At 44.1% G+C, this 15,232-nt stretch overlaps 1 protein-coding gene across 7 annotated transcripts in view; it reads left to right on the forward strand.

The window, feature by feature from the left end:
* The window catches only part of PRKAG2 (protein kinase AMP-activated non-catalytic subunit gamma 2), a 398,056-nt gene that overhangs the window by 372,407 nt on the left and 10,417 nt on the right, over positions 1-15,232 (forward strand). For all 7 annotated transcript variants that reach the window (XM_054021185.1, XM_054021186.1, XM_054021187.1 and 4 more), the window contains 5 exons: positions 1,066-1,120; positions 3,032-3,158; positions 11,027-11,192; positions 11,594-11,631; positions 13,312-13,458. In XM_054021185.1, the coding sequence (XP_053877160.1) occupies positions 1,066-1,120; positions 3,032-3,158; positions 11,027-11,192; positions 11,594-11,631; positions 13,312-13,458 (533 nt within the window). The remainder of the gene's footprint in view (positions 1-1,065; positions 1,121-3,031; positions 3,159-11,026; positions 11,193-11,593; positions 11,632-13,311; positions 13,459-15,232) is intronic.

The raw sequence follows: 15,232 nt of genomic DNA on the forward strand, positions 1-15,232 counted from the left end.
GTGGATCCCAGGTCTGATGTGTGTGTGTATCCTCTGATATTGAGGGTTTTAAAGAAACTAAAACAAGAGTCTGCAGTAATGATCTTGATAGCATCAGCTTGGCCAGGCAATTCTGATACCTCATAAGATTTTAAATTCTGTCTCCTTTTAACATTGCCAATTAGTCCAGATGTAGTCTGTCTGTCTCTCCCCCCCCCCCCCCATACTGGCCTCTAGACCCAGCCTCTCTACGTCTCAGAGCCTGGATACTGGCTGGCTGATTATCATGGAAAGAGGCTTGTTCTTGAGTCTACAATTTCTCCCCAAAGTGGCTTCAGACTTCCTCTTATGCTATCAATGTTAGTCCCTAAACTACATTCCAACAGAGGTAAGCAAGACTCAACTCTTTAGGTGTATGGAGGGCGCTCTCATTTTATCTGTATAGAAAGGTCATCCAGGGTCTTACCTACATTTTTTTGTTGCCTTTGCAGAGAGAAAGATGAGCCAGGTCAATTCATCTTAAAGGCAATCTAAATTGATCTCAGATGGTATTACGATTTGTTACCAGTTAGCTAGTTTAGATTTTCTGGGTGACGTCAGGTCTACTGGCCAAAAGATCCGATCTCAATTGCATAGGGCATGTGTGCACCAAGAGTGGAAAAAAAAAATAGATGTGCTGTCTATATATATATATATATATATATAGACAGCACATCTAAGAACCACAGTTACTGTAAGCCTTCATCCAATGGATGAATCTTCTCTTCATGATGTTTTGTATTGCTATGACGACACCTAGTGGTGATACTCTTCTTTTCATTACTTTAATTCTTGTTTAAATAATTCCTATAGACCCCTTTGCTGATTGTCCCTTTAACTTCAGTGTAGAGGGCTCACTGTCAAAAGTACCCCTGCACATTTATTTAACTTTAAAAAAAATTCTAGATGTTTGTCTGATTGTGAGCCTTTGTAACTTCTTATCCATTTAATTTTATAGTGGGGAGTTGTTATACACATTATAGTAATTGTCCACTTCCTTGTAGCTAAAACGTTGACTTTTAAAAATGTTTCGTTTTTTTAATACAGAGCTTTATTTACAAGAAACTTTTAAGCCTTTAGTGAACATCTCCCCGGATGCAAGGTAAGTTTCTGTTGCTTGCTTTTAAATTGTGCTGATCATGGAATCAGTACTAGGGATTTCTTTATCTACGTTAAAGAGAAACAGGATTTTAATTTGTGAACTAGAGTAAGAAGAATGGAAAGACTCTTTGCATGTTTTTATTTAAGTGACTCAAAGAAAGAACGCTCAAAAATCAGCGTTGAGTCCAGTAGGATATCTTGTAGCATTGCAGCAATTTGTGAGTTTGCCACAAACCCCTTGTTTAATTCCCTTCAGTGCACTTGTCAGGAAGTGGATGGGGCCAATGACATGACTGCTTTTAACTTGTATACCTATCAGAGTGGAGAAAACAAATACTGTAGGGAAGATGATTCTTGCATACATCACTCCACGAATCCTAATTACCAAGGAAAATCATTTGTCTATAAGTGTTACTCTGATAAATACATGCTACTGATGCAAGAAGTGTTAATCAATGTACTAACTTTTTGGAGCTATGTCCTAAGCATTTGTTCCAACAGTCTGGGAAATGTCAGTACTTCAAGGGTTAACCTTACGTTAAAAATGAGTAATGTCTTGTCTCAAATGATTACAATTGATAATCAGTTATTTGTCTTGCAATCAAACTAACATTTTCCAGTTCCTACTGTGCTTCCAGCTTTCAAGAAGCGTAAGGCTATGTCTACACTAAGTTACACTACTCGACTTACTGCGGTGTCTACACCGCACTGGGTTGACGGAAGACACTCTCCGGTAGACTTCCCTTGCGCTTCTTGTTCGGGGCGGAGTGAGTCCGGGGGTCGACTGGAGAGCGATCTGCGGTCGATTTGGCTAGACCCGCTAAATCGATCCCCGATGCACTGATCGCCGGAGCGTTGATCCAGCTGTAGTATAGACATAGCCTAAGATGGTTCAACTATAACAGGGTTCAAAAAAGAGCTAGATAAGTTCATGGAGGATAGGTCCATCAACGGCTATTAACCAGGATGGACAGGGATGGTGTCTCAAGCCTCTGTTTGCCAGAAGCTGGGAATGGGTGACAGAATGGATCACTTGATGATTACCTGTTCTGTTAATTCCCTCTGGGGCACTTGGAATTGGCCACTGTCAGAAGACAGGATACTGGGCTGAATGAACCTTTGGTCTGACCCAGTATGGCCTTCTTATGTTCAGGGGATTGTTAATGTCATACACGCTCTCCTCTCTTGGTCACTATTTCAAATTCAATCAGAGTTACTGCCCTCTAACATTTTCCCCACCGCCCAATCATCTCTCAGTGGCATATGTTTAATCAGATGGTGATCTTGGCTCCATTTCTTGTGGACAAGTGTATAAATCCTGAAAGGCAATTGACAAATAATAATTTATAATACAAAATTGCCATTGCTGGATGTCTCCACGAACCAATGTTTGAAAGAGTGTACAGTGAAAGTGAACACTCTTCCCCCAATGTGATCCTTTCACCTGAGGATTGAGGTACATCCAGTGCAAAAGAGTTGGAATACTGTACACTGTCACTCTCTGTGTGTTTCTCTTTGAATAGAGGGCATTTGTTTTGAGTGCTATTAATTGGCTTTATTTTTGAAGTGACTATTGTCCTAATGAAAAACTTTAAATTGTGGAGAAATGTTGCTTCTTCTAACCTCTCTGTAATAATAGTTCACTGTCCCTCAATATTTACTGATACTGAAGGTTTATTAAAATGTTGATGTATATCTGTGTGCATGTGGTTTGTCTTCAACAATAGTAAAAGTAAACTTGCTGATATTTTTTGCTATGCATAAATTCTGCAATTTCTCTAGGATTTTATGTGAAAATTAGGGTAGATAATCATTGGTCTTGTGTATTTTTTGTGATGCTCTTATGATGTCCGAGTACGTTTTGGAATTTTACGGTCAGAATTCACTAACAGATTTAATGATTTTTCCTCAGCCTTTTTGATGCTGTATATTCATTGATCAAAAACAAAATTCACAGATTGCCAGTTATTGATCCTGTCAGTGGGAATGCACTTTATATACTTACCCATAAAAGAATCCTCAAGTTCCTCCAGCTTTTTGTAAGTAGTTTAAAATTTACTTTGACTAACTGATTTTAAATAGAAGCCTATTACTGTTAATAATGTAAACCCTTCATTGGAATCTTTTCTTGATTAAACACTTTAATTTGAACATTTTTTGCTTGTAAGTGGCTTTGCATCTTTTCTTGACAGTAGAAAAGATATGATGGAAGGAAAGATGAAAAATGTTGTTGTTGTCTTCTTCCCCTCTCCCTTCTCCCTGCCCCCCAATTTAGAAAAAGTTGGTAGCTGACACAGACTGTCCTACATTCTATTGTTTTGCTGTCCTCTTTCCAGTAACAGTACTGCAAAAAATGTCCGGTTCTGCTCAAATTCCAGAGAGCCTGGAATTTCCTTAGGTTATTCTTGCAGCTTCTGTCATGGTGGTGAGAATGAAGCGAGAGAGAATTACTGTAGTTCATACTGTGTTCACAGAAGCCCTTATGAAATTTTAGAAGATTAGATAACCTAAGAACTAGGGGCCATCAAATGAAATTAATAGGCAGCAGGTTTAAAACAAATAAAACGAAGTATTTCTTCACACAACCTGTGGAACACCTTGCCAGAGGATGTTGTGAAGGCCAAGACTATAACAGGGCTCAAAAAAAGAACTAGATAAATTCATGGAGGATTCATCAATGTCTATTAGCCAGGATAGGCAGGGATGGTGTCCCTAGCCTCTGTTTGCCAGAAGCTGGGAATGGGCGACAGGATGGATCATTTGATGATTACCTGTTCCGTTCATTCCCTCTGAAGCCCCTGGCATTGGCCACTGTTGGAAGACAGGATACTGGGCTAGATGGACCTTGGTCTGACCCAGTATGGTTGTTTTTATGTTCTTAATGTTCTGAGCAGCCAGAGTAGGTAGTGTTTTGGATGGGAAAGCAGGTTTTGAACTAAGTACACAGTCCAGAATGATTACACTTTGTCTTTTTGTTGTTGTTGTTTTTGCTTTCAGTGGACTGAAAAAGGGAAAGATGCAGCTTAGGGTCAAATGCATATTATGTGTTGTCATTACATAAGCTTAGATAAATATACAGCTTCAGAATGTAAAAAGTTCACTTTCTAATCTTAATTCTGCACCCCTTTGATAGAATTGTTTTAGATCTGAACCTATTTTTCAGCTTAACTCAAACATACCATTAGATTGGTATGAAACTCTATGATAATGATCTGAACCTGTTTTTCAGCTTAACTCAAACATACTATTAGATTGGTATGAAACTCTATGATAATGATTTGAACTCTCTAGATAAAGCATTGAATGCTGACTTCTTCATGTAAAGTTCAATTATACGAGGGCACTTTAGCCATAAGACATCTATATGAGGAAAGAAACAGTTACTAACCTTTCTGTAACTGTTCTTCGAGATGTGTTGCACATGTCCATTCCAATGTAGGTGTGTGCACACCCCAAATACAGTTGCCAGAAATTTTTTCCCTAGTGGTATCTGTCAGGTTAGCTCTGGTGCCTGCTGGTGTCATGCACACAGTGCCAATATAAAGGGCCCTGCTGACCCTATGCCCCCTCAGTTCTTTCTTTCTCAGCTGATTCAGACAAGAGGGGAAGGGCGGCAGGTCTTGGAATGGACATATGCAATGCATCTCAAAGAACACGAGTTACAGAAAGGTTAGTAACGTTTTTTTCTTCTTTCAGTGCTTGTACGTGTCCATTCCAATATAGGCGACTCCCAAGCAGTTGTATAGGAGGTGGGCTCAGAGTTCATGAACTCAGCCAAACCTAGCACTGTTTCTGGTCTGCTGGGTGATGGCACAGGGCAGCAGTTCTCAAACTGTGGGTCGGGACCCCAAAGTGGGTCATGACCCTGTTTTAATGGGTTCACCAGGGCTGGCTTAGACTTGCTGGGGACAAAGACAAAGCTTGAGCTCCACTGTCTGGGGCTGAAGCCTGAAGGCTGTAGCCTTGGGCAGTAGGGCTGAGATTACAGGCCCCCTGCCTGGGGGTGAAGCCCTTGGGCTTCGGCTTTGTCCCCCACCCTGGGGCAATGGGGCTTTGCGCCCCGCCCCCCTCAGGGCAGCACAAGTCGGACAGGCTTAGGCCTGGTCCCCACTAACCCCCCACTTCGGACTAAGGTACCCAAATTCAGCTACGTTAATAACGTAGCTGAATTCGAAGTACCTTAGTCAGAACTTACCGCGGGTCCAGACGTGGCAGGGAGGCTCCTCCGTTGATGCCGCGTACTCCTCTCGCCAAGCTGGAGTACCGGCGTCGACAGCGAGCACTTCCGGGATCAATCCGGGATCGATTTATCGCGTCTAAACCAGACACGATAAATCGATCCCAGAACATCGATTGCCTGCCGCTGGACCCTCCGGTAAGTGTAGACGTACCCTTAGGCTTCAGTCCCCCCTCCTGGGGTCGTGTAGTAATTTTTTTTTTCCAGAAGGGGGTCATGGCGCAATGAAGTTTAAGAACTCCTGCCATAGTGAGTCAAGAATGTGTCATGAATGACCAGATTGTCACCCTGCAGATGTCCAGAATAGGGACTTGTGCTAGGAAAGCAGCCAAGGAGGCCTGCGATCTTGTGGAATGAGCGGTCAGGTTGGCTGGAAGCAGAACGCCCACCTGCTCATAACTTGTGCGAATACACAATGTGATCCAGGACAAGATTCTCTGAGCAGAGATAGGGAGACTCTGCTACCACTATGAATAGTTGAGCAGATCTACGGAACAGCTTGGTCCTTTGTATATAGAACAGGGCCCATCTAACATCTAGAGACTGTAGACGTTGCTCCTGTTCAAATGTGGTTTCGGGAAGAACACCGGTAGAAAGATTGGTTAACTGCAGTGAAACTGTGAAACCGCTTTCAGGAGGAAAGCTGGGTGCAGCTGCAGCTGCACCTTATCCTTAAAGAAAATCATATACAGGGGCTGTGACATGAGGGCACACATATACAAAATCCATCTGACCGAGGTGATGGCGACTAAAAAGGCCACTTTCCAGGAGAGGTGAACTAACAAGCACATTGCCAGTGGCTCAAACAGGGAACCCATAAGTCTTGATAAGATGAGGTTTAGGTCCCAGGGAGGAATGGGATCCCGAACCTGGGGGTACAACCTCTCTGTAAGGAAACACATAACTATCTCATGAGAGAAGGTAGACCAGTTGTCAATTGGGGGGATGGAAGGCCAAAATCAGTGCGAGGTGGACCTTGACCATAGAAATATCCAAACCTTGTTGTTTCAAATGTAATAAGTACTCAAAATAAGCTGCAAAGAGGAACGCAAAGGCAGAACTCCATGCTGGGAAGACCAGATGAAGAATAGCTTCCAATTTGCAACATAAGTCATCCTGGTGGAGGGCTTCCTACTGCCTAGTAGGACCTTATGGACCTTCCCCAGGCATACCTGCTCCTCCGGATTCAGCTACTGCACTTCCAGGCCATCAAATAGAAGGAGCTGAGGTTCGGATGGAGCAGCCGACCGTGGTCTTGGGAGATCAGATACGGATACAAAGGAAGCAGGAGTGGGTCCTTTATTGAGAGGCCTGACAAGGTGGCAAACCAGTGTTGTCTGAGCCATGCAGGTGCTATGAGAATGGCCAGGTCCCAGTCCTGTTTGGCCTTCATCAGACCCTTGTGCACTAGCAGAATAGGAGGAAAGGTATAGGTGATCTGTCCACAGTAGCAAGAAAGTGTCTGAGAGAACCCAGGCTGTGGCCTTGCAGGGAGCAGAACTGGTGGCATTTCCTTTTGATTCGGGTAGTGAACAGGTCTATCTGGGGAGTCCCCCATGGTTGGAAAATGACCCTCGTGACATCCGGCTGGAGGGATCATTCGTAGTGAGAGGAGAAAGCCCTGCTGAGGCGATCCACCAGCTGGTTCTGCGCTTCCATGAGGTGAGAAGCTTCAAGATGGATTGAATGCACTATGCAGAACTCCCACAGATGAATTGCTTCCTGACACAGAGGGGAAGAGCACGCTGCACCTTGTCTGTTGATGTAGAAAATGGCTGTCATGTTGTCTGTGACAACCGAAACTACCTTGTTCGCAATGTGAGGCAGGAACACCTAGCAGGCGAGGTGGATCACCCTAAGCTCTCTGATGTTGATATGGAGAGAGAGTTCTTTTGGGGACCAGAGGCCTTGAGTCCTGAGGGACCTCAGGTGGGTTCTCTTGCCCAGCAACAACATGTCTGAGACCAACAACATCGAAAGTTGGGACTGAGAAAAGGGTACACCTGCACAGACCACATGATGGTCCAGCCACCACACCAGGGAGACGAGGACTCGAGAAGGTACGGTGAGAATAGAGTCTAGATGGTGATGGACAGGCAAGTACACCGTGGCCAGCCATACTTAAAGAGGTCTGAGACGCAGCCTTGCGTGTTGCACGATGCTATGTGGCCCAGCTCTGCGCTGGTTGTAACCAGGTGGGCCTTGAGGGATCTTTATCAGGGTTGTGATCTCCCCAAACCAATCTCCCAGGAGCAAGGCTCTGGCCTGAATGGAGTTGAGAACTGCCCAGATGAACTCTATCCTCTGTAGTGGGATGACGATGGACTTTTGTGTGTTTATTAGCAGGCCTAGGGCCTGGAAGGATGATTGGATGAGGTAGATGTTGGATTCCACCTGAGCCCTGGACTGACCTTTGACAAGTCAGTCGTCTAGATACGGGAAGACATGTACTCCCCCTTTCCTCAGGAAGGCAGCTACCACTGCCATGCATTTGGTGAAGACACGTGGTGGAGCAGCTGACAGGTTGAATGCAAGCACTGCGAACTGGTAATGTACCTAGTTTACGATTAATTTGAGAATCCTTCTATGGCCTCGGAAAATCGATATGTGAAAGTATGTATCTTTTAAATTGAGGGTGGCATACCAATCCCCTGGATCCAGAGAGGAATGATGGAAGCAAGGGAGACCATCCAGAACTTGAAGTTCTTGAGGTAGTGGTTGAGACAGTGCAGGTCTAGAATAGGTCTGAGACCATCCTTGGCTTTTGGAATCAGGAAATAACAGGAGTAGAACCCCTTTCCTTTTAAGTTTTATGGAATCTCTTCTACAGCTCCCACCCAAAGGAGGGACTGGACTTCTTGTACCAATAGTTGCTCATGAGATGGGTCCCTGAAGAGGGGCAGAGAGGGAGGGTGGGAAGGTGAGGTAGACACAAGCTGGAGGGTGTATCTCACTTCTACCATGCTCAGCACCCAGCAGTACGAAGTAGTGCGGGCCCAGGCTCTGAAGAAATGGGATGGGGCAGTCCAAAATGGGAGGGCGGGGTAACTGGATCCGATATCTTGGGAACTGGGATGTTCCATTAGAAGGAGTGCTTCAAGCTCCCCAAGCATCAAAAGGAGTGCTTCAAGCTCCCCAAGTTCCTGGTGTTGTCTTTCATTGGACCCAAGGTGAAAGCTGGCGGAGGTCTATGCCTAACCCCCCTGTTCTTTCTCCTCTGTGTGTCCTGCTGGGCTGGCAGGGCGAAGTACCAGCCAGCCTGTTGGGACCTGTAATGTTTCCTAGAAGCTGCTGGGGTATGCAACCTCGGGGACTTCAAGGTTGCCCTGGTATCCTTAAGCCCATGAAGTTTAGCGTCACTTTGCTCCAAGAAGAGTGAGGACCCTTCAAAGGGGTGATCCTGGAAGGTTTGTTGAACCTCCTGAGTAAATCCAGATGACTGTAACCATGAGCTCCTGTGCACTGTTACAGCTAAGGCCATGGATCTGGCTGCAGAGTCAGCCACGGCTGCCTGTAAGGAGGCCCTTTATACTGTTTTTCCTTCTTCGACCAGCGAGGAGAACTGTCTGGCTTCTTGAGGAAGCAGGTCTTTAAACTTTTGCATGGCATACCACATATTAAAGCCGTAGCAGCCCAGTAGTGCCTGTTGGTTTGCTATGTGAAGTTGCAGCTCTCCTGTAGTATAGACCTTTCTGCCAAATAAGTGTAGCTTTTTGGGATCCTTCGCTTTAGGCATTGCTCCCAACTGGCCATAGTGATCTCTTCATTAGCAGCTGAAACTACCAGGGATCCTGGAGCGGGGTATGAGTATAAGAACTCATAACCCTTGGTTGGCATGAAAATACTTCCACTCTGTACACTCTGCCATGGAGGAAGGGACACAGGGGTCTGCCATAGCACCTTGACTGGGTCCATGAAAGCCTCAGTGAGTGGCAGGGTCACCCTCGATGGGCCCGCAGCTATCATGATATCCAGTTTTGAGGCCACTCACTTTGAGCCTCGTGGTCAGCCTGGGGAGGAAACACACCAGCTGTCACCATAGCCTCATCTGGGGAGGAGGAAGAGGAAGCCAGCACTGGCTGGGGGGCCTCCACCTCTCCTTGTGTTTTGCCCGGGACCTGTGGCACCTCCTCTTGAAGTTAAGTACCGAAGTCCAGATTGGGAGTCTCTTGGCGAGGTACCAGTGGTCCTCTGTTCTCAGAGGCCACCAAGTACGAGCGCCTTTAGAAAGAGCACTGGGCCGGAGGGGAACCCGCATGGATTCCAGAAGGGCCATTGCACGCACTCGGTGTCACCCCTGCATTTGGGGCAATAGTGGAGTAGGAGTGCCTCAGGGAGTAGCATGGGTGACTGCGAGGGCGAGATGAGTATGATCCCACTTCCGACGACGAGTCCTGGTGAGGCAACAAGGGCGATGCAGACCCTGTTGGTGCTGGAGATGGTGGTGGGCAGTGGTGAAGCCTCTGATGAGACTGTCAAGGAGCCAGGTGGTGGCTGGAGGAAGATGGTTCCCTGCCACTCAATGGCACTGGCAACACCGATTCCAGCATTGCCAGAGATGGAGGCACTGGCCACAAAAGGAGGTCCCTGGCTGCTGCGAACATTTCAAGAATTGATGGCACCATAAACATACTGGAGCCACGTTGCCTGCCTGAGGTCGGTGCCTCTAAATTCAGTGGAACCTGCATAGGTACCAGAGTTGCTGGTGCCGAGGTGGAAGAATGTCCCAGCACGGATCTCAATGTATCCCAGTCCCCATGTCTGACTGACTTCTGTGCTGGGGATCGACCTCTCTCTGGCTGCTTCTTGTTTTTCTTCTTAGGCACCAGGAATGCTTTACACCCACACCGAGGTACTTGGCACCGAGTCCGAGCAACTCAGTTCCAAGCAGGTCTCAGAACTGCCTCCATGAGAAAGCCCTTCAGTCTCACTTCCCGGGCCTTTTTTGTGCAAGATTTGAAGTCCTTATAGATCTGGCAGCGGTCCTTCTCTGAGCCTCTTCCAAGCACTTGAGACAGCTCAAGTGCGGGTTGCTCAAGGGCATTGACTTGCCACAGGAAGCACTGGGCTTGAAGCCCGGTGACCAAGGCATGCCACAGCACCTGGAGATGGACAGACTACACTAACCGATCAGGGAAGGGTCCAACACTAATGTAACAGAAAAAAAACTGACTAGCTACAAAAGAAACTGATTTACTATTTACACTAGAAAATAGCAAAAACCATTGTGACGTTTGCTGAAGCAACCAGAGCAGTTCCATCAACTGTCATGGGTGGTAACAAAGAACTGAGGGGGCATAGCATCATCAAGGCCCTTTCTACTGGCACTATGAGTGCACGGCACCAGGGGGCATCAGAGCTGACCTGCCAGATACCACTATGGGGAAAAACTCCAGCAGCTGTTTTCGGGGCATGCACACACCTACATTGGAATGGACATGTGCAAGCACTTGAAGAAGAAAACTGCATTGTAAACCCACAGATTCATAGATTTCTAGGCCAGAAGGGACCCTTCTGATCATCTAGTCTGAGCTCCTGTATAACACCGAACGTACCCAAAATCATTCCTAGAGTATATCTTTTAGAAAAACACCTAATCTTGATTTTAAAATTGTCAGTGATGGAGAATCCACCATGATTTGTGCATGAATGTATTTTTAACTCTCCTAGGTGTCAGAAATGCCAAAGCCTGCCTTTATGAAGAAGAACCTGGATGAACTTGGGATAGGAACTTATCACAACATTGCCTTTATACATCCAGACACTCCTATTATTAAAGCCTTGAACATATTTGTAGACAGAAGGATATCTGCATTACCAGTTGTAGATGAGTCAGGTATGTATTAAGCTGTACAAGAATATAGTAAGGGAGAGTGATAGCATGTTTAGTTTTAATTCGCTATTTTGTACAATTATGTCTGCTGAAACCAGCCCTAAATCTGTCTTTATACCATCCAGCTCATTAAACAAGGGTGAGGAGGGGATAGAATATAATTTGAGATACAAGAAATAAGCAAATGAAAAATCCAAGTTAGCAGGCCTAGAAGATCTTATTATATCACCCCCCTGTTCAGTTAGCCAGATGTTCACTGTAACATGTCAAAAGTTTTTTTCATTCTTGATTTGAATTTTTTCCTTGTAATTATAAGGTAATTAATGAAACTAGGATGCAAGGAAATTAACTTTTTTCTTTTGTTTTTAAAACAGTTTACTAACTTCTATTTTTATTATTTTTAGGAAAAGTTGTAGATATTTATTCCAAATTTGATGTAATAGTAAGTATCTTTTAAATTTTGTAAAATGTTTTAAAGTGTGTCTTTTGAAATTGTAGTCCTTCAATTGTTTGCTTCAGCTATTACTTATTCCTTAACTTTTAATTTGATGAACTGGCTAAAACACCACTTTCATTCACTTTGCACAATATTTTTTCTGGCTTATTAGTGTTTCGTATACATGTGCATCTGGTGGTCTACATTACTCATGGCACCACAAAAGAGGACGTATAGGTTTCATCCCTCCCCTGAGTTCAGACATCCTCTTCTTGACTATTGCTGCACCAGAGCCTGACTCTTTCAGAGAGTTTGAGTGAGGATTTCCTCTACAGGTTGCTGGGAGTTTCATATGACTGGATTTTTACACCTGGGGGAATTCTGCCACTGCGCACATGCAGAATTCATGTTCCCCTGCAGATTTATTTACTTCCCCACAGAAAATGATGGGGAAGCAAAGGGAAGATGTGCAGGGAAGTGGGAGCTGGGGACTCTCATGGGCATAGTTTGGGGGCATATTACACCCCCAAACAGAGGTGAGGTGTGCAGGGGCACTGCCATCCCATTTCTGCGAGTGCAAAGCTGCCCAGCTGAAGAAGGGTGCCATTTGACTGGCTGCTGCTGACCCTGCAGCTGGATGCCGCTTCCTGGGTCCTAGTGCTGGTTGTGCTCCCCTTCTGTATGTTGGGAGCTATCCTGTTTTCTGTACAACAGTGAGTGCCTGCGGTGGGGCAGGGCGGGGTGGGGTGGCAGGAACAGAATGGGGTGGGATAGGGCTGGGAGAGGAGGATGTGGGAGTGAGGGGAGGGGGAGGGGGCAGGGAACAGTAGGGAGTGGGAGTAAACAAATGTGCAGTTTGTAATGCCCATGAGTAATAGCCAAACCAGTGGATACCTCGTTATGAAAGGGGAAAACAGTTAAGTTCCTTACCTGTAACTTTTCTCATAAGAGAGGGCATCCAGTGGTCTGGGCAAAACTCTGAATATGAAAGTAGTCCTGATCCAGACTGTAGATGTTATCTATAATACTTTTAACCCTCGCACTTCAGTAGTGATACTGGTGATGTGTTTTATCTAGTTCACGTAGTTCCAGCTTTGGAAGTTACCTTTTGGTGTCAGATTGCAGTGCCAGAACAGTCTAGCAGTGGGAGTCTGAGCTCAAGCAGGGAAGAAGATGGTGGGTATGGGGATGAAGCCTAAGATGCCCCCATTGTAGCACACTAAGCAGGTCTAACTCATGAGTAATGCTCATAGCAGTGGATATGCTCCTTCATGAGAAGAACGAACTACAAGTAAGGTAGCCAAGTTTCTTCTCTTTATTGCTGATGTCTCTTAAATCTCTAGAATTTCAGTTGACCTTCAAATTTTCTACTCCTTGTACAAAAGTAGATGGAGCAGCATTGAACCTCCTACCCAAAGATCATTCAGCAAAGGGAGTTCTTCATTGGCCTGGTGAACAGTTGTGTATTAATTGTTGTCAAGTCTCTTTGGGGTGTTTAACAGAAGTGCTTACTTGGCTGTGTTTATAAGCTGAAGGACTTTGATATACTTTACTTAATATATGAAGCGGAATAGCCATCAATTTACACCAAAAATGTAACTTGATATTTGCAATGATAGTTTGATGACAAATACCTCCTTGTCTCTTGTGAAGACTAATAATGATTCCTCTTAATTTATTTTTCAGAACCTGGCTGCTGAAAAAACCTATAATAATCTAGATATCACAGTAACGCAAGCTCTCCAGCACCGTTCTCAGTATTTTGAAGGTGTTGTGAAGTGCAGTAAGCTGGAAACACTGGAGACCATTGTTGATAGAATAGTGAAGGCTGAGGTGAGATTACTTTGTTCACTTCAGTATTTTAAAGCAATAAGACAACAAGGGTACCAAATAGTGCATAAGCATCCTTTCATCGAAGTCCAGTAAAATAACACAAAGCAACGTTGATGGTTCACTGCAGATGTTACTTCTTACATTAGCATGTGTAGATATCAAAGTGTTGATTTACTAGATTTATCAATGGGAGCACTGGTAATTTGCAGGTGATTTTGGTGAAATCAGTATGACTTCGTTGAGGACTTGGCAGGTGATGGGGGAATTGCAAGATATTTTTTGTAGCTTGTATCTCCGCTTAGCCCCACTACTATGTTTTCTATTTGATATCAGTGGACAATGGAAGAATCTTTCTCAAATAATGTTATTCAAGAGAAATGCTGCTTTTGGAACATACTTGGCAACAAATGCACAGTCCTGCAAACTGCACTGTGGATGCCTAACGCTTTGCAGCTGACAAGCTATGTTTGAGAGTGCATGTCATATTTTTCAGAAGTAACCTTAGGATCAAAACCATGATTAGAGTGAGTGAGGGCCTGTGCAAAGATGGCATACTTTTTTGTGTAGCTGTAAGCTAATTATATTTGTATATATATTATATTATAATAATAATTAAAGCTGAATAATATAGTCAGTTAAAGGAAGGTAATATAATTTATGCCAATCAACATGGGTTTATGGAAAATAAATCCCTTCACACTAACTTGATTTTTTTTTTTCATGAGATTCCCAGCTTGGCTGATAAAGATAATAGTGTTGACGTAATATGCTCAGATTTCTGTAAGGCATTTGATTTGGTATCACATGACATTTTGATTAAGAAACTAAATAATACAAAATTAATATAGTATACATTAAATTGATTTAAAAATTGGCTGATTAGTCTCAAAATGTAACTGTAAACAGGGAATCACTGACTAGGTGTTTTTAGTGGGGCCTTGTAGGGATTGGTTCTGGCCCCATGCTATCTAGCATTTTTATCAATGACCTGGAAGAAAACAAAATAATCTCTAATTAAGTTTACTGATGACACAGATTGGAGGAGTGGTAAATAATGAAGAGAACCAGGTCACTGATCTGGATTGCTTGATAAGCTGGGCACAAGTAAGCAATATGCATTTTAACATGGCTAAATGTATACATCTATTAACAAAGAATATAGGCCAGACTTACAGGATGTGGGACTCTGTAAAACATTTGGGGGTCAGGGTGAATAATCATCTGAACATGAGCTCCCTGTGCAATGTTGTGACCAGAAGAGCTTATGTGATCCTGGGATGCATAAATGTGAATCTCAAGTAGGAGCAGAGGTCATTTTACCCCTGTATCCTGGCTCTGGTGTGACCACTGCTGGAATACTGTCTCCAGTTCTGGTGTCCATAGTTTGAGAAGGATGTTGATAAACTGGGGGGGAGGGAGTTCAGAGTAGAGCCAGGGGAATGATTAAAGGGTTAGAAAACATTTCTTTATAGTGAAGAAATTCAACCTATTTATCTTAATAAAGAGAAGGTTAAGGGGTGACTTCATCACAGTGTATAAGTATCTACATGGGGAACAAATCTTTGATAATGGGCTCTTCAGTCTAGCAGAGAAAGGCATAACCTGATACAATGGCTAGAAGTCAAAATCAGACTGGAAATAAGGCACAAGTTTTTAACAATGAGGGTAATTAACCATTGGGGCACTTTACTGGGGGTTGTGGTGGATTCTCCATCACTAGCAGTTTTTAAATCGAGATAGATCTTTTAGAAAAACATCTAACTCTAGGAATTTT

This window comes from Malaclemys terrapin, chromosome 2 (assembly GCF_027887155.1).
Source record: "Malaclemys terrapin pileata isolate rMalTer1 chromosome 2, rMalTer1.hap1, whole genome shotgun sequence".
In the NCBI taxonomy this organism is placed as follows: Eukaryota; Metazoa; Chordata; order Testudines; family Emydidae; genus Malaclemys; species Malaclemys terrapin.